Source organism: Melanostigma gelatinosum (assembly GCF_949748355.1).
Source record: "Melanostigma gelatinosum genome assembly, chromosome: 16".
NCBI classification, from domain to species: Eukaryota; Metazoa; Chordata; class Actinopteri; order Perciformes; family Zoarcidae; genus Melanostigma; species Melanostigma gelatinosum.
In genome coordinates this window covers 5,787,069-5,805,697 of record NC_136649.1, presented here as the reverse complement: position 1 = coordinate 5,805,697, position 18,629 = coordinate 5,787,069, and the positions used below count along the sequence as shown (strand labels likewise).

Sequence of the window (18,629 nt, the reverse complement as noted above, 5' to 3'; positions counted from 1 at the left end):
AGAAAATCTTAATTTTAATAAACACAAATGATGACATGTGTTATGTTGTGTAACACTTCTGAGAGCTGTTTTGCTTTTCGTGCATTGAACTAGAGTGGTACGGTCCGATAGTATTGAACGCAAAGCTAGAAAACGGGTTTGTTTTCACCGAGAGGAGGAAGCGCTGCTGTAGCCCCCATTTTTAAAACACGGCTGTAACATTTGTTTAATAGCTGGTTTGTTTTCGGACAGCAGCTTTCTTAGCTCGCCATGGCTCTGTGCGGGGGTGTCGGAGCCATGGCTTTGCCCAGCGAGCTTATCGTCCACATCTTCTCTTTTCTGTCGGACCGAGACAAGCTGCGGGCCTCGGCCGTGTGCTCTCGATGGAGGGAGTGTCTCTTCTACCCCGCGCTGTGGACCGAGCTCAAACTGCGGATAGGTGGTGGTTGTAACGGCGGCGGCTCCAGCTCCGAAGAGACCCCGAAGCTGGAGTTTCTCATGCGTAAGTTCGGTTCCTTCGTGCGGGAGCTGCAGCTGGAGCTCGCACCGGTGGGAGGCTACCTGAGTCCTCTGAACAGCGACCCATCGTCCGCCAGGATGGACCAGCCCGACAGCGACCCGCAGCTCTCCGAGCGATGGAGAGACGCCATGGCCACCTACTTGGACCAGGTGCTGTGTGTGTTCTCCAGCATCCGCAACAACAGGTATTGTTAAATTTTCTCCAAAATCCCATTTTGAGCGTTTGTTTATATTAAATTTCAGGGTTTTGCGTGACTCCCTACTCTACTTTTTTTTTTTGTAATTTCGTAGTATTGTGGTGCGTCGCAGTAAGCTAGCAGCTAGCTAGCTTAGTTAGCTATAAACAAACCCCTGCCAATAGGAGTTACGTAATAGGGTCGTGTCTTTGCGCTGGAGTCAGCATCCAACGTTATCTTAATATCTCTGAATACGTTATTCATATATCATTATTGTATTGCTTTATCATATGTATACAGACGTAAAATAATGATACAGCGTATGTATGATGTAGGCTTCATTGACGAGTTAAACGCTCGTCTGCGTCTTTTGTTGCCAGTTGTGTTTTCTACGTCACATTGGGGTCTTCATACCAGCAGATACAATGCTGCAGCCGTGGTGGTGGCTAGAGAAGGCTTTGTTGGCCACGACCTGCTGATATCAGCACTGACACACACACATATTTAGTGTATGTGGATACGCATTTCGCTCTGCTATGTCGTTGCATAATGTGAGATGTGACCATCGATGTGCTGCACACATGCATTCGAGCCACTTGGCTCATTTCTGCTGTGGAAGTATAACGTTCCTTTGAACGTTAAGCTTCCTATTTTCAGTGCAGAACCTATCTCTGTGTTATACCTTCTCCCACGTTCTCTGTTATTCTCTACAGTGCTTTGTAGTGCTGAAAATAGCAGCCAGCCACTGTTCGTGTCTTATTTCTGCTGAGGGCGTTGAAACCTTTTCTGTTGTCAGACTTCTTCTCATTGACCAGTTTCCAATATGTTCCATTCAAACACAGACTGATGTAACTAGCTGGTGTCCCAGTTACATTCAGCACACTAGTTTGAGTAATTCAAAGTATTTTTAGCAGTGTGTCATAATAGAATGTCCCATACTTGGCTTATCATGTTATTTCATTGATAGTTACCATTTCTATCAACTCAAACCAGTTGACCCATGATAAAGACAGATGCCAGCTGTCATATCTAACTTAACTCTCATGTTATCAGGTGACAAAAAGCAAGTTTTTCATTTAGCCAACATCTGTCCAACTCCAGGGGTACTGGTGCATGTTCAAAATAATGGGGATAGATAACTCATTGTTCCTTAACTAGTGCTTTCCCACACTAAGTAGCTGCACATGAGCCTGCTGTTGGTTTCATTTTGTTGAAGCTTAGCTCTCAGTTCATTTGCAGGAAGTGGGCTTCATCAAATATAATGCACAACGTGTGTGTTCATTATCTTTTCCCTCAACCTACATCGTTGATCTTCCAAACGTCATCGTCAAAACGGATGCAGGCGGTCGGGTGGGACTGCATTTCAAAGCATCGACTTGTGGCGTATAGTCTGCTGCTTGATTGTTGGACGTCTATTTTGGGCAGCGGGATATGATCTAGATGGCAGTGCAGCGAAGTGTTTGCATTGGAAATGGTGAAACTACTCCTCGAGCTGCTGTTTCTTCTGTTACAAATTCCCAAGCACCTCTCATGCGCTTCAAGCGATTGAACCAGCTGCACAACTTCCACCAGTAATAACTTCAACAAATATTGACAGAGCAAACAGGCGACCGTGAAACCATCCATTTGAGATAATTGTGCTGCTAGGTTTGGTTCTCTGTTACTAAAATGTAATGGGGAATAATGCTTTCTTTTATGACACAGTTGTGTCAGTGATGACCAACACACTGATGTTTACCCATTCTTAGTTTTGAAGAACATAACTTCATAACCCACTCTCGATAAAGGCAGAACTGTCATGTATTAGGTTTGACTTTATTTCCCAGGTTTGAATGGGATTTAAACACAAAATAAGAACCACCCGTCTGTTCTGAATGTATTTTAGATGTACTGCGTTCATGGTAACTGTTACCTGTCCGTCAGCTCAATGACACAGACTCACACGGTGAAAACCAAATGCACTGTTGCGGTTGTTTCCTTTTCATACTCCTAACATTCTCTCTCTCGCTCTCTCTCTCTCTAGAAACCTGCGGAAGCTGAGTCTGTATGGAGACACCTGTGTTCTCCAGCAGGAGGGACTTCTGGACAGGGGGGACAAGAAGATCAATGAGTAAGCCCGAGTAGAGCAACACATGGTTCAATAAGAAATGCTTGGATTCAGTAAAAGTTTCTGCCCGTAGAGCGCTCACTTGTGTTGTAAATATATTATACTTTATATCGGTACATGATTGACCGTCTAACACGAATGGCCAAAACACCACTTCTTGTCTTGTTTTGATATTCAGTGGCTGTTTGTGTGGGAGAGTTATTATGTGTGTTGTGTGGAGTTTCAGAAGGATGGTATACTTTCAGAATGGGTAGATGTTCACAAGACGGGTTGTCTTCATCCAGTCAGCGGGCACACAGCATCGCCACAGCACACACCATTAAACACTCTCGCTGTGTGTGACCAACTCTCTGTCAACAGACTGTTGGGCTGATGTATGAATGAATAATGTAGCGTGGACCACTGAGGTGCAGCAGACCGGGTGATCACAGTCTCTGAAGCGAGGGATTGTTTACTGCAAATAATGCTGTAATTATCTTAAAATAATCCAGTGGGCCAACATGCTAATCAACAACGGGGATGGGGGTAGATATTTGTTTTCATTTCGGTCGTCGTAGTCAAGCGGATATTTACCCTCGGTAGCGGATGTGCTGCTCGGCTGGGGAGCAGTGGCACTCGTGCGTAGATAATTCCTTGAAATTTTAGCCCATGTTGTGTTTCACATATTGATGGTGTTTCCATCCTTTCCTTTAAATCATGATTCTGGATCTGGTTCTCGAGCTCTAATTTGCTCAACTGGAAAAAACCTGAAGTTGTGTTGATGCAGATCTCCAAAATCTGAGAAAATAACCTTGTGGATGTCATCAGGATTATCTCTGCATGAGCTTGGGGACGATACGCTTTGTTGAGAGTAGTGTTACTTCCTTCATGTTTCACTATCATGTATAAATACCCTGTATGTGCGTCAGATTACTCAATTTGGGGTGCACAGCCCATTGATCCAGATCACTGCCTATTAAAATGGCCTTTTGGTATGCCAGTATTTGTCATTCATGGCAACCAGCATGTGTTCTTTCTGCAGCTCAGTGGTAGTGAGGTGGGAGGCAGCACATGGAAACGCGTCGTCGAGTCATACCTTCACAACAGGTCTGAATGATGCCAGCTTGTTTTCGTGAACCTCAAATTAGCCACAAAAAATGTGTTGAAATATAATTTGTCAGATTACAAGAGTCTGTTGTTGTTTGCTCCTCACAAAGAGTTTCATATGGTGAAATGTTCTGTCAGCGTAGTGTTGTTCTCTTACATATCTTTCTCTTAGCACAAACTAATATCTTCCTTCCCCACACAGATACGGTTTATTTCTGGGAAGAAGTTTGTCTTAGATTTGCTCTCATGGCGTCTTAAATGTTATGCTAGTAAAGAGACTTGAAGCTAATTCTCTTGCACCCTCTCTGTGCCTCCCCTGTGCTCTCTGCAGAATCCAGCAGTTGTTCATGGAGGTGTTGTCTAACGGCCGACAGCTGAGGTGGTTGTCCTGTAGCTTCATGCTGGGTCTGGTGACTCCCTGCTCCTTAGCCTGCCTGTCAAACCCTTCAGCGGAGACCCTGCAGCACCTCAGTTTACTGGACCACCAGCTGGGTATGTGTAGGTGTGGTTCTTCTGGATCTGTGTGTACAATTTGATTATATTGGTGTAAATCCAGAACGGCAGTATATTATGTTTCGTACAACTAACCTCTCCTGACTTTCCCTCAGGTCCCCTCATCTCACCATCAGAGTTGGATCGTCTATCTAACCTTCATTCGTTGGCTCTGGATTTTGCCGATTTGACATCTGAGCTTTGCGGTCTGCTGGCATCTCCTCTTCGCACGCCGCTGCATCGCCTCTCCTTGCTGCTCAACGGCGCCGCCCTGGAATTCAAACCGCTAGAAGGGACCGCTACAGAGGACGACTGGAAAGCACTGGTAATGCAGCGCGTATCTCCCTTTTTCTGTCTTGTTGGCGCCCTCTAGTCAGAAAGAATGATTCCAGGACAGCCTCTTGCTCCGTTTGTTGTCAAGTGTCACCTCTCCTCCCCAGATTCGCGTGAGCGCCAACCTGCGGGTGTACATCGTGGCCCTGGAGGTCAACAGCTCGGTGCTCCTCAGGGTCCTAAAGCCCAGCCTACCACTGGAGCGCCTCCACCTCGACAGTTACAGCACGCTGGTGACCGACGGCACACTGGAGCTCATCTCTCAGCAGTACAACAAAACGCTGACTCACTTCCTGCTCCTGAGGGACGACCCCGACTTCCCCGACCTCAGCATCAATCGGAACGAAGACCCGCTGGTCCTCTTGTCATGGAGATGTACGAAGCTGGCTGTACTGGTGATTCATGGTGAGTTCAGCTCGCTGTTTCGGGGATGTACCGTAATGGGACTTTAAGTTCATTCTGGTCTGTGCCGGGTGAACTTTGTGATAGCATACACATATGGTTGTCGTGTATGTATTATCTAAATATGGGTCGGAAGCCAAGAGAAACTACAGCATCTTTAAATCTGATAATCAATTGCTTCAAATCACCCAACTACTACGATGCCTTCATTCCAGTTCTGCTGTTGAAACCTAGTATTACAGAATTGCTGTGCTTATTTTTAGTAGCATCATTAATTCTACATGTGGTAACTGAAGATAATGAGGGTCACTATCATGTTCGGCTCAACGTTTAACCTACGTTAAGTGTTTTGGGTGTTGTCCATTCACACATCCAGTAGACCGAGATAGATGAGCATTCATTTGAAGTTATGTTTGTGACCTGCTGATGGATGAAACTCTCCTTTTAGCTCCATTGAGCTGTCCACCGCTAAATGCTGTGTTCCCGAGTTATTCACCGACTGTTTGTCTGGTGCACGCAGCATACATGTGGGTTTATTTTCACTGAAAACCGCTTCCTGCTGATGTCAGAGTTTGGTGGTTGTAATCTTTGGGTTTGTCAATGTGAGACATCTTTCACATTAACATCACACATGAAGAGATGTGCATGTTTTCAAATGCTGAACACCAGCTGGTCGAGACATCGTGGTTATTATTCCTGCCGGTTACAGGCCCTGTGTTTGTCTCGAAGTAGGTCAAAGTTCCACCCAGGCAACTATGTGAGATGGGGAAAGGGAAAGCAACCTTAGTCAGAATCAGAACCGTTTATTGCCACGGTATGTTGCGCATACAAGGAATTTGACATGGCGGGGGGTGCATGACATTTAACAAACACAGTGCAAGAAATATAAACATATTCAAATTTACAGCAAAATATAAATGAATCAAAATATAATGACTGAATATGCAACCAGTATCTCATCATAAATCACGTCATGGTTTGTATCCAATGTTGTGTGTAAAGCTGTGTTGCACATTCATTGTTAATCCTAAAGATTAGTGAGATTAGTCCACCCTCCCTGAGCACCGCTCTCTCTGTCTCTGCAGGTTACACGGTTTGGTCCCATAATTTGGTGGCCATCTCCCGGCTGCGTGGCTCCAGCCTCCGCGTCCTGACCGTCTCAGAGGAGAGCGTCGACTTCGATCCGGACCAGTTGGTGTGCATGGAGGGCGACCCGGTCCACAACCTGGTCAAGGAGGTTTCCCTGGGCCTCGGCCGCGTCTGGCACCCCTGCCTGGATTCCAGCCTTGTTTTATCCGAGCCCACCCAGCACTTCCACCGCGAGCTGCACGCCTTCAGCGTCAGCATGTAGGCAGGGATGGCAAGTCCGGCGCGTCACAGCCCAAACTGTGTCAAGACCAGGCCAGACCGACCAAAGTCCAAGTCGACTCAGACCCCTGACCCAGGCCAACTGGAGACCTAAGTGAGAATCTAAACTGGATCTTAAAACAGTCTATGACTCACATTTATGTGAACTGGGGTGAGCTGATTGTTTTTATTTTACTTTTATTTTTTTGTTTGTTTCGCGGGGGTTTTAGCTCACAATCAAGTCATTTTCCAAATGATTCCCTGTTTTCTTGCTTTGCCTCCTGATTATCTAGTTAGAAAATGACTTCAAATGAAGAATATCCCTTTTCAAATTAGATATTTTAATACTGCTACAATGGGTCACTCGGCCGCTTCAAATGCCCTCTCGTCTGGCGTGGCCCAGTCTGGTCTGGTCTTGATGGCCAAGTATTCAGAGCTCCATGTCCTCTCCTTCGCCGTAATAACCTCCAGAGCCTCTGTATGATGTAACTTTGATTTCTTTTCTTTTCTCAACTCAACCTGCTCTGTATAACCTTGTTTTCCCCCGTGTGGTGGTTCCCTTGCCTGTATAGGCTTTGTGTGTATTTAAACACAAACATATAATTATCCTGCTCACAGCTAGAACAGGACAAGCAGGCAGGTTGAGTGATGGGCCGGTGGGATTTAAAGGGGGGGGGGGGCTTTAGTTGTGAACATCGCTTTCTTTAGAAACCTTTGCTCTGCGTTGGTCTTTCTGTCGGCTCCACTCTAGCACACTTACCCAATCGATCACTTCCTGGGTAACACGACCACAGCTGCTCCTCTTGTCACCGTGTCCACTAGCTGGAGAGCCTTGGCAGCAGGGTGGGAATCTCCACTGTAACGTGGCTGACTGTGGCGGGGTGCTAATCAGTTTTAATGCTGTTTACCAGCATGGACCATGTCAGTGCTATGACTCTGATATTCTGATCCTTTTTGAATGGTTTTATTGAGGGTTTTGAGCTCCTTGCTGGTGGTGTTTTGGAGAATATTGTTACATGCTTGCAGCCGCCACACTTCCCACCCTGCCCACTTGTGGATCTTTGGTGAAACCTCGCTAGTAGAGTAAATGGGGAGCCGCGTCTTCCGACTGACATTCAGAGCCCAACTCCAGAATCAGCCCGTCACAGTGCGACACATCTGTAGGGAGCTCCGAGTTGCATCTTTTCTTTCTATGTTCAGAATGAATATAGCTGCCTTTGCTCACCTTTGGAGGTCGAGACTTCCTGACTGGTATCGCTGGCTCCAGAGCCCTTTTGTATTCAAACGTGACGTCATCATGTCAAAGAACAGAACAGGAGTGTGCGATATAATGTGAAGGGCTCTGAGAAGAAAAACCCTTCAAACAGTCCTGCTTAATTCTTAAGGGAAAAAACGGTTTTCATTCTATAATGTCATATATATTTATATCTAGAGGAATCTCTTTGACTACTTTACTAAACATCTGGTGCGGCCATGCAAACACAACCAGTATTCTGTAGGCACAGCCTCAAAGATGACAAAGACCAAACCCAGGTGTTGCAGCCATGCCAGCAATTCAGTAGGCAGGAACTAGATGTTTCTCTCATGATGGATGTCTTGTTTTGGAGTAAGACCTTTCCCGCGAAAGAGCCGGTAAAAGAAGAAGATGCACTGAATGTAACTAAACTCTCGCCCTGTCCCTTTCTGTTGGCCAGTGACCTGCTGTATAGCTCTGTATGCCTCAGAAACCTGGCAGAAGCATATCTTGCCACAGCAGTCACGGCGGCTGAATAAATAAATGCGCGAGGAAGTCGTAGGTTCCAAGGCTGGGTTTTTGTTTTTCCTTTTTTAAACGTGGCACCAACAGCACAACAAGGTCTTGGGTGTGAACCTTTGGCGTATTGCTGTCGGCTTTTAACATCACTATGACCAGGAGAGAGGTGGTGATGATGTCGAGTAGGGTGTGTGAAACAATCAGCTCGTGTGATATATATATATATATATATATATATATATATATATATATATATATTATTTTATTTTATTTATTTTTTTATTTATTTTTTTTCCCTCGAGTCACAGTTGCCTTGGAAACAGCCCCATGATTTATGGATACAGTTGTTGTTGTTATTATTATTGATGATGTTGTTCATTATGCCATCTGATAGACCCTCGCTCCACCTCGGTTGATTGGGGGATCAGTAAACTTAATCATACATTTGTTTTCAAAGATTAAGGTTGATGAAGACTAAAGACTGGCAAAAGCTGTCTGCTCGTTGCACATGTTTTATATCTCAGTCAATAAGGGGGGCAGAGAGCTGCTGCTGCTGCGGAGTGAAGGGAGTCCATGCTGTCCACGGAGGACCTGCCGGGCCCCGTTACCTTCTGAAGTGAATGTAGTCAATCTCCTGGTGTGAAACGACTTCCTCCCGTCTGGCGGTGCAGCTGGCTTGGTCCTCAGGCTTCCTTTAACCAGGGTGAAGGCGCGACTTCGGTTGAATCACAGTCGCTTTTATTGTCCTAATTTCATTCGCCCCAATATATGAAAGAAATGTTATTCAGGCTCTGCGGAAGCACAAGCACGCCATGATCAGGACTCAAGCCAGGGGCCACCGCGGGGAGACCAGTCGATAGCTGGGCCGGTGTGGTGACATCTGCTGCGCCGGGGTCCTGACTGCTCAATGGTCCTGACAGCATTTCTAGAGCCGAAGTGGGATTTCACCAAAAGAAATCCGAGCACCTAACCTCCCGAAGTAAACGCTGTCGACTCTCCCAAATCCGCTCACTTGTTTTGCACACCGTGGCGCTTTAGAGGGTCGGGCCAATGGCATTGCAGACTGTGAAGGTCCATATCCAGGTCTGTCGTTTACAAGGTTGACCAGAGATTTATTTATTTTTTTCATTTATTTTTTTACTACACATGGACCGATACGGATCCTGAGTTACAGAGTGGGCCAGCACTTAGCTTGGTTCCGAACAAATGGGTCCCAGCGGTGGGCCTGTGGTTACCAAATGTTTGCTCATCTGTGAAGGGACCTCGATGGTCTAGCTAAGACGAGTCTCTAGTCCATGTCTCAGGATTAATGCGCTCTGGTACCAGGAGGTTCTTTTGAAGGCCTTCTGCGGCTGCACACAGAGCTGCTCACTCCCAACACTCAGAGGCCAGCAATGCCAACAGGACGCATTCAGACCGAAATGTGTTTGGTTTTTTATCTTTTCTTCTTCCTTGCCTCCTGATTTTGCCTCGTCTCTTTCTTTTCTTTTTTCGAGCTTGACTTTAAGCTGTTTGTGTTGGTATAGGCATCACCTGATAAAGAGGGAAACAATCTCCAGTCATTAAAACTAGATGGTCATCTGAGCTGAGCAAATGGATTATGTTTTTTACAAGCAAGTTATTTTAAACAAGCTGATTTTACAAATCCCACCCTAGCCACCGCATCTGCTTCCTCCTCCGCTTCTCGTCTTCTTAACCGTTATTGGCTCCCCACTAGAAGTCCCCTCGTGAGGGGGCTGCGTTTCTTCCTCAGACTATGGGCAGAACGTAAAAAAACTTGAATACTCCCAATTGGACGAGGTATAAAGAGATGTGTTGTTATCATGAATTCCACTCTCATACACTGGTGAGGAAATGTCCTCCTGTATGGAGGCTCCCGGGCAAATTCTTAATCGAGAGTTAATGTTTTTTTTGACAATTTGCGAACTATTTCACAATCTGCAGAGAGAAAGACGACGTTGATGATATGCGGGAGACAGTATGGCATAGCATGTTGACTACTCCTACTACATCAGTGGAGAATCGGCTTCTCAATAATGTCTGGAGCTCAACATTGAGCCGTCTCTCTGCTCTCCACCGGGGTGATAGCTTCACGTTGCTTCAGTCGTTCGTTGCTGTGATTGTTTGGTTCACTCTTTAGGGAAGCAGCGTTTGAGGCGACCGTGTCTCTGGTTTTCAGCACACGCACGTTTTAATCTCTCCTGTAAAGCGTGCTTGTGTTTTCTGCGCACGTTTTCATGTAAGCTCTCTAAAGTGTACCCAGTAGAAATGTGTGAGTAACATGGCGTGACTGTGTGCGTGTTAAGTGTGTATATATTTAAAGGGGGGGGGGGGGGTCTTAACACTTCTACTGCAGCAGGAAACAAATCTTTCGTTAGTTCTCAGGGTACAATCTGTTTTCAAAAGGAGGGGAAGTTCCCTTAGCTCAGGCCTCTAGCTCACTCTATGAACAGTAGGACGCACTGGAGCTGTTCTCCTCCCTTGATGTATTTTTAAGCTGCCAAAGACCACCGTAGACCAGGTCCTAAACCCAGACACAAGTCTATCTGAAGTGCCCGCACGCTGGCAGGAGGCTGCTCCAGTATTCTTTCCCACTCCCCACCTCCTTCGAGTGCTGTCCTCTCTGTTTCTCTTTCCTCCCTCGTAGTGGTTCCGCTCCACTTTGTGGTTTCTCCCCCTGAGCTCCTGACCATTCTGTTCCACGTGCTACGGACCGGACTGTGCTGGACCACATAACGCGGGAACAGTCTCGCTCTGCGGTTGGCGCGAAAGGAGACCAAAAAGTCGGGCCAGCGCTGTCGCAGCGGCTGCACCCTGTGTTCACACCAGCTGTATAGAATGTGGGTTGTGAAAAGCGCTGTTTGATATTTCTAACCAGCATGTGTTACTTAATGAGGGTAGGCAGCGTTGTTACAACGTGGCTCATTTCCTGTCTGTGAAGTGCACCTCACAGAGCAAAAGCCAGGCGTTTCTCTAGTCCAGAGCAGTGTTCTTCTATACGGTCCTCCCTCCATCACCTGTTTCACTGTGAGTGAATGTAAAAGCTAAGAAAAGGCGAGGAGGATGAGGAGTTTGGTTCAATCTCCGAACACGCCGGGGACTAAACGCTTCCTGAAGCTCCTCTCAGCCGGGACACGGTCTGACGTGTTGCATGGCCTGTGGGCCATGGTCAAGTCTGACTGGAAGTGTTTTTAAGTCCCTGTTACGTGATTTGCTGCTAGGAACGGGACATTCTACACTGTGGGGGGGGGGGGGGGGGGGGGGGGGTCGCTCAGGCCGTCTGACTTTGGCAAACCGTTTACTACATGGCTAGTTAAGTGTCTGCATGAAATTTAGACGATATAAATATATGCTATATTTTTTGTAACTTTTGAACGAGTGGTGGGGGTTTTTTTCTGTGTTTTTTTTTTTTGGAAGAGATCTGGAACGCAGCTATTATGGACTAGACACACCGGATCACCAGCTGGTCTGAGCAGAGTGGAGGTGCGTTGACGTTATAGACTCTGTTATTTAAACACTTTCCCTTCTGCATCCAGAGGTCATTTTTCGAGGCCTTTTTTTCTTCTTTTTTTGTGTCCGGTACACAAAAGATCACACGTGTGAAAGCAGCTTACACTGACCGTGTGCTAAATACAGCACAAGAACTAGCTTCTCTTTCCACCAAATGAGTGGGTTCCACCCCTCGGATCAATCTGCCAGGTCAAAGAACATCACAACACAGTAAGAGGAAGTTAGTCTGCATACTTAACAGACACGTGAACGCACACAGAAGTCCCAGCACGCATTCACTGTGGACACACATGGACTTGTTCATACACCATATGCAGACAGAGGTTTGTGTGTGACTGACTGACACGCAGCTAGCGGAGCCTTATTTTAAATGCCATTAAAATGACAGGTGTGAAGGCTCGAGAGGAGGCGTCGGTTATTCAGGAGACCATTAGCAGCAGTTACTGTACATTGTTGTGGTCGCAGCCAGTTCAATCTGCCCTTTTGACTTCTTATTTGTTTTTTTCTGTACTTATTATATGCATTCGTAGAGAAATCCTGGATGATATCGGGGCCCCTGTGGCCTGCTGGGTAATTGAATCTGCAGAGCTGGCCTCTAATGTAGTCCATCTGAGACAGTTGGCCTGGACAGCTTGTTAAAACTGTAGATACACGCCGATGTGGGTCCATCTGTCCTGCTGTCCATGTACAAAGAGTTGGGTTTGACACCTCTGTGCTCGCACTTCACAGCCAATATTTATATGATTGACGTGGACGGATCAGATGTGTGTTATTTTAGTACCAAAGCAGCCGACTGCGTCAGATCTGCATCAGTCTAAACAGGCAAACTCACATCGGACACGGCCACTTTCATTTCCCCTTTGATCATTGCCAGCTTGAGTTTGTAACGTCAACTCTGGAAATATTCACAATGATTTAGAAAGTACGCTGAAAATAGCCGTAGCGAGAGGAGGAAGTAAGACGGTTCAGGGACTTGTTTCTGAAAGGATTGCCATGAAGAGACAGGGTTTCCTCATCACAGATTATCAGCCGCTTCCCCTTTTCTTTTGTGTTTTTAAACCTATATGCGAAGACCATAGACTACTACCAGACTTTGAATAGCCTCAAACAGGGCTGGACTCCTGTGGGAATCTAATCGGCACGTTTCTGTTACTCTGAGAAAAGAAACACTGGATGTGCATTGCACTGGTATTAGAATCAGCCCTGTGGAACAGACTTAGATAGACGTGTATACGGCTGGATGGGGTCTCTGCCAATGGGGAGGCTCACACAGAGAAAAGACCGTTAGCCGTGCCCAGAGACTTTCCAGTTTTCTATTTCAGCAACAGTCTTGACAATAACAACTGAACTCAGTTTATGACCATGATGTCAGCAGTGAAATAAAGAGTATTTGTCAGACAACTTGTCACACTGTGTATCTAGAGAAGAAACGACAACATGACCTGGCCAAACTCTTGTCAGTAGCTGTGGCGCGTAGCTGTGGCGCGTAGCGGCTACATCAAGGAAGTGATGGACACCCGTGCTTCAGTGTCAGCCAACTCTCTTCATTTAGATCTCGGCTACTGTGGCTCTGACGCTTCTGGCTGCTCAACAAAGTCTTTCTTGTCAAGTCTGGAGAGCCAAACCTAATTATCCGGGCAGGCCTGCTGCCCAGTCCAGCCCAACAACTATGCAAGAGGAATGCATATAATCCACACTCTTCTCTGTTTTAGTTCATTTTTTCAGTTTTTTCTTTTCTTTCTCTCTTTGTCACACAGTAGAAATGAAGACGCAAACTATTAAGAACTTGCAATGACAATACTTGGCCTTATGATGATTTCTGAAATCTTCTCGTTTTATCGTTTTTGAGATCTTTGTGATTCTGGTCGGCCGGCCCGGGCGGCGGCGGCGGTGACGGCGGGCTCACTCTTGGTCTCTGTGAGACCGGCTAGACGGCCCCAGTTTTATCGTGGTACGAATGTTGTGCATTTGTTTAAAATCAGGACAGTTTGCAATAACAGCAGTCTTACTAGTGGCCACAAAGGGGCACGAGCAGTGCTGACAGCGCCTTTAGAAAACCATAGAGGAAGAGCTATAAATAGATCTATATATAGATATATATATAAACTCACAGTGCATATTTGTATTAGGTATCAACAATGCATTACCGTGGTATACTCTTATGCAACACATGTCCGGGTTCAATTTATGAACATGAAGTATATAATAAAATCACACAGACTTTGTAAATCCGAAAAGCTCCGTCGTCGTGTGTGTGTGTGTGTGTTTTACCATCCTTAATATTGACTATTCTGAGCGTTCTGTTCCTGTGTGTTTGTTAAAGTGAGCACATAGCCGTGGGGTCTCTCTGTGGGCAGGGAAGCAGACGGAAGCCCCCCAAAAACACAGCTGGACCTGGTTTCAAACCACATGGAGCATCTTTTAAATGCAGTTTGACATTCTAATCTGATCCGTACGCCGTCTCGCTAAACGTCCGAGTGCGAGCAGCGGCGTGGATTAAGACTTGTTGTGACCAGCAAAGAAATTAGCACCAAGATCTTCCCTCCGTCTGTCTGTATGTGGGCACGCTTCGATTGAGAACTCTGCTTAATCTACATCTGTGAAACTGCTCTTAATGTAAATCCAAAATAATACAAAACTCTGATTTGAAACCTTTGCAGCTGTTTGGTTGTTTTTTTTTAGTCTGCAGGGAACGAGTCCCCTCCGGCCGAGAGGACCGGTTTTATCTTGGTGTTGATCCGTGGTTCTGTTGTAAAACCTCTTAACTGACAGATGGCGTCCACCTGAGGGGGGGCAAGATGCCGAATGTTGATTTGAATTAATGTTGAATGAATGCTTCTCTTCTTTTAGTCAGTGAATAAAAGCATTAAAAAGTTGTTTGCTCCCAGTGTCTTATTCAGCACACACACACCATACATGTCACCATGCTCACAGGAAACGGAGGACCGTTGAGGGAACACCAGAAACATGAGCTCTGGTAACACATCCCTACACTGCAAGCAGGAAGAGAGATGAGGCAACAACCCAGGAGGAAGGATTCCCCTCTGCTCACTCTCTTTAATTGTAGAGATATAAGATACAAGACATGGAATATAAGATACTGAGAGAAAACAGCAGCCTGCAGTACTTCAATATTTAACAAGAAGTAATTTTGGTGCTGAACTGTAGGATTTAAATTTGAGCAACAGTTACAAATAGTAAGTCTTTCATTCAGGGGAAAAAACATGGAGGCATAGATAATGATGCAGCCAAAAGCCGTGCCGAACAAAGCGTTCAACTCTATTCACTGTGTTTAATATGCAGAAAGGTATTGTTGTACGGGTGCTTTTACTCATGATTTATTTTAAAAGCAGCATTTATGACATAAATATATTTGCCCATGACCTCGGCGGCAACACCTCCCAGAAAAAGGCTTCACTGCTAATTTGAGTTTGTTTCCTGCTGTGTTCAGAGCTCAGACAAAGGGCTTCTGGGTAATGAGAGTACCTGGTTGGTGTTACGTAATCAAGCTGAAACAATAACACATTTCTGTGTGTCCCACGGTTACCGTGAAGCTGCCCTTGCAATACCGAAGACTTGCTCAACTTTCACTGAGGTTTGTCGGACACGGGAATAAGAGAAAAGTATTAATAAATGATTATTCGTTATTTTAGATTGTTGGAACTCCTATTAATCTTTATAGATTACTTAAAGGGCCACAAAACCAGCTTCTCACTGGTTATAACAGACATCACCCCAATCCTGGCTTCTCTTCACTGGCTCCCCGATTGTTTTAGAATTGATTTTAAGATTTTACTGATCACTTTTAAAGCACGTTTGGGCTGGCCCCAACATATAGAGGAAATGTTGACCTCCCTACGGGCCAGCACGCAGCCTTAGATCCTCAGGCGGAACCGACAGATGGAGTTCTCTGTGTCACCGCCTCTACATGTGACCGACAGATGGAGTTCTCTGTGTCACCGCCTCTGCATGTGACCGACAGATGGAGTTCTCTGTGTCACCGCCTCTACATGTGACCGACAGATGGAGTTCTCTGTCACCGCCTCTGCATGTGACCGACAGATGGAGTTCTCTGTGTCACCGCCTCTGCATGTGACCGACAGATGGAGTTCTCTGTGTCACCGCCTCTACATGTGACCGACAGATGGAGTTCTCTGTGTCACCATCGCGGCAACAGCAAGTGACCGACAGACGTAGTTTCTTTCTTACGTTGTCATTACAAACAACTGATCATACGGACCAGTTGCTCGTGTGACATTATGTGTTATATTTGTTGTTTAATTTCTTGTTGTTGTACCTTATTTTGTTACATGCACATCGCCATCCGACAGATGGAGTTCTCTGTATCACCGCCTCTACATGTGACCGACAGATGGAGTTCTCTGTATCACCGCCTCTACATGTGACCGACAGATGGAGTTCTCTGTGTCACCGCCTCTACATGTGACCGACAGATGGAGTTCTCTGTGTCACCGCCTCTACATGTGACCGACAGATGGAGTTCTCTGTGTCACCGCCTCTGCATGTGACCGACAGATGGAGTTCTCTGTGTCACCGCCTCTGCATGTGACCGACAGATGGAGTTCTCTGTGTCACCGCCTCTGCATGTGACCGACAGATGGAGTTCTCTGTGTCACCGCCTCTGCATGTGACCGACAGATGGAGTTCTCTGTGTCACCGCCTCTGCATGTGACCGACAGATGGAGTTCTCTGTGTCACCGCCTCTACATGTGACCGACAGATGGAGTTCTCTGTGTCACCGCCTCTACATGTGACCGACAGATGGAGTTCTCTGTGTCACCATCGCGGCAACAGCAAGTGACCGACAGACGTAGTTTCTTTCTTACGTTGTCATTACAAACAACTGATCATACGGACCAGTTGCTCGTGTGACATTATGTGTTATATTTGTTGTTTAATTTCTTGTTGTTGTACCTTATTTTGTTACATGCACATCGCCATCCGACAGATGGAGTTCTCTGTGTCACCGCCTCTGCATGTGACCGACAGATGGAGTTCTCTGTGTCACCGCCTCTGCATGTGACCGACAGATGGAGTTCTCTGTGTCACCGCCTCTACATGTGACCGACAGATGGAGTTCTCTGTGTCACCGCCTCTGCATGTGACCGACAGATGGAGTTCTCTGTGTCACCGCCTCTACATGTGACCGACAGATGGAGTTCTCTGTGTCACCGCCTCTGCATGTGACCGACAGATGGAGTTCTCTGTGTCACCGCCTCTGCATGTGACCGACAGATGGAGTTCTCTGTGTCACCGCCTCTGCATGTGACCGACAGATGGAGTTCTCTGTGTCACCGCCTCTACATGTGACCGACAGATGGAGTTCTCTGTGTCACCATCGCGGCATGTGACCGACAAATGGAGTTCTCTGTGTCACCGCCTCTGCATGTGACCGACAGATGGAGTTCTCTGTGTCACCGCCTCTGCATGTGACCGACAGATGGAGTTCTCTGTGTCACCGCCTCTGCATGTGACCGACAGATGGAGTTCTCTGTGTCACCGCCTCTGCATGTGACCGACAGATGGAGTTCTCTGTGTCACCGCCTCTGCATGTGACCGACAGATGGAGTTCTCTGTGTCACCGCCTCTGCATGTGACCGACAGATGGAGTTCTCTGTGTCACCGCCTCTGCATGTGACCGACAGATGGAGTTCTCTGTGTCACCGCCTCTACATGTGACCGACAGATGGAGTTCTCTGTGTCACCGCCTCTGCATGTGACCGACAGATGGAGTTCTCTGTGTCACCGCCTCTACATGTGACCGACAGATGGAGTTCTCTGTGTCACCGCCTCTACATGTGACCGACAGATGGAGTTCTCTGTGTCACCGCCTCTACATGTGACCGACAGATGGAGTTCTCTGTGTCACCGCCTCTACATGTGACCGACAGATGGAGTTCTCTGTGTCACCGCCTCTGCATGTGACCGACAGATGGAGTTCTCTGTGTCACCGCCTCTGCATGTGACCGACAGATGGAGTTCTCTGTGTCACCGCCTCTGCATGTGACCGACAGATGGAGTTCTCTGTGTCACCGCCTCTGCATGTGACCGACAGATGGAGTTCTCTGTGTCACCGCCTCTGCATGTGACCGACAGATGGAGTTCTCTGTGTCACCGCCTCTGCATGTGACCGACAAATGGAGTTCTCTGTGTCACCGCCTCTGCATGTGACCGACAGATGGAGTTCTCTGTGTCACCGCCTCTGCATGTGACCGACAGATGGAGTTCTCTGTGTCACCGCCTCTGCATGTGACCGACAGATGGAGTTCTCTATGTCACCGCCTCTGCATGTGACCGACAGATGGAGTTCTCTGTGTCACCGCCTCTGCATGTGACCGACAAATGGAGTTCTCTGTGTCACCGCCTCTGCATGTGACCGACAAATGGAGTTCTCTGTGTCACCGCCTCTGCATGTGACCGACAGATGGAGTTCTCTGTGTCACCGCCTCTACATGTGACCGACAGATGGAGTTCTCTGTGTCACCGCCTCTACATGTGACCGACAGATGGAGTTCTCTGTGTCACCGCCTCTACATGTGACCGACAGATGGAGTTCTCTGTGTCACCGCCTCTGCATGTGACCGACAGATGGAGTTCTCTGTGTCACCGCCTCTACATGTGACCGACAGATGGAGTTCTCTGTGTCACCGCCTCTACATGTGACCGACAGATGGAGTTCTCTGTGTCACCGCCTCTGCATGTGACCGACAGATGGAGTTCTCTGTGTCACCATCACGGCAACAGCAGGTGACCGACAGACGTAGTTTCTTTCTTACGGTGTCAATACAAACAACTGATCATACGGACCAGTTGCTCGTGTGACATTATGTGTTATATTTGTTGTTTAATTTCTCGTTGTTGTACCTTATTTTGTTACATGCACATCGCCATCGGACAGATGGAG

At 46.9% G+C, this 18,629-nt stretch overlaps 1 protein-coding gene across 1 annotated transcript; it reads left to right on the top strand.

Annotated features, from left to right (window-relative positions):
• Positions 1-249: 249 nt before the first annotated feature.
• Positions 250-6,445, top strand: fbxo33 (F-box protein 33; the record flags this gene model as incomplete). The annotated part of the gene is made up of 6 exons (XM_079286956.1): positions 250-683; positions 2,698-2,784; positions 4,199-4,359; positions 4,476-4,684; positions 4,800-5,097; positions 6,180-6,445. 6 exons carry the CDS (start codon positions 250-252, stop codon positions 6,443-6,445), a joined length of 1,455 nt encoding a protein of 484 aa, XP_079143082.1.
• Between the last annotated feature and the right edge of the window lie 12,184 nt (positions 6,446-18,629).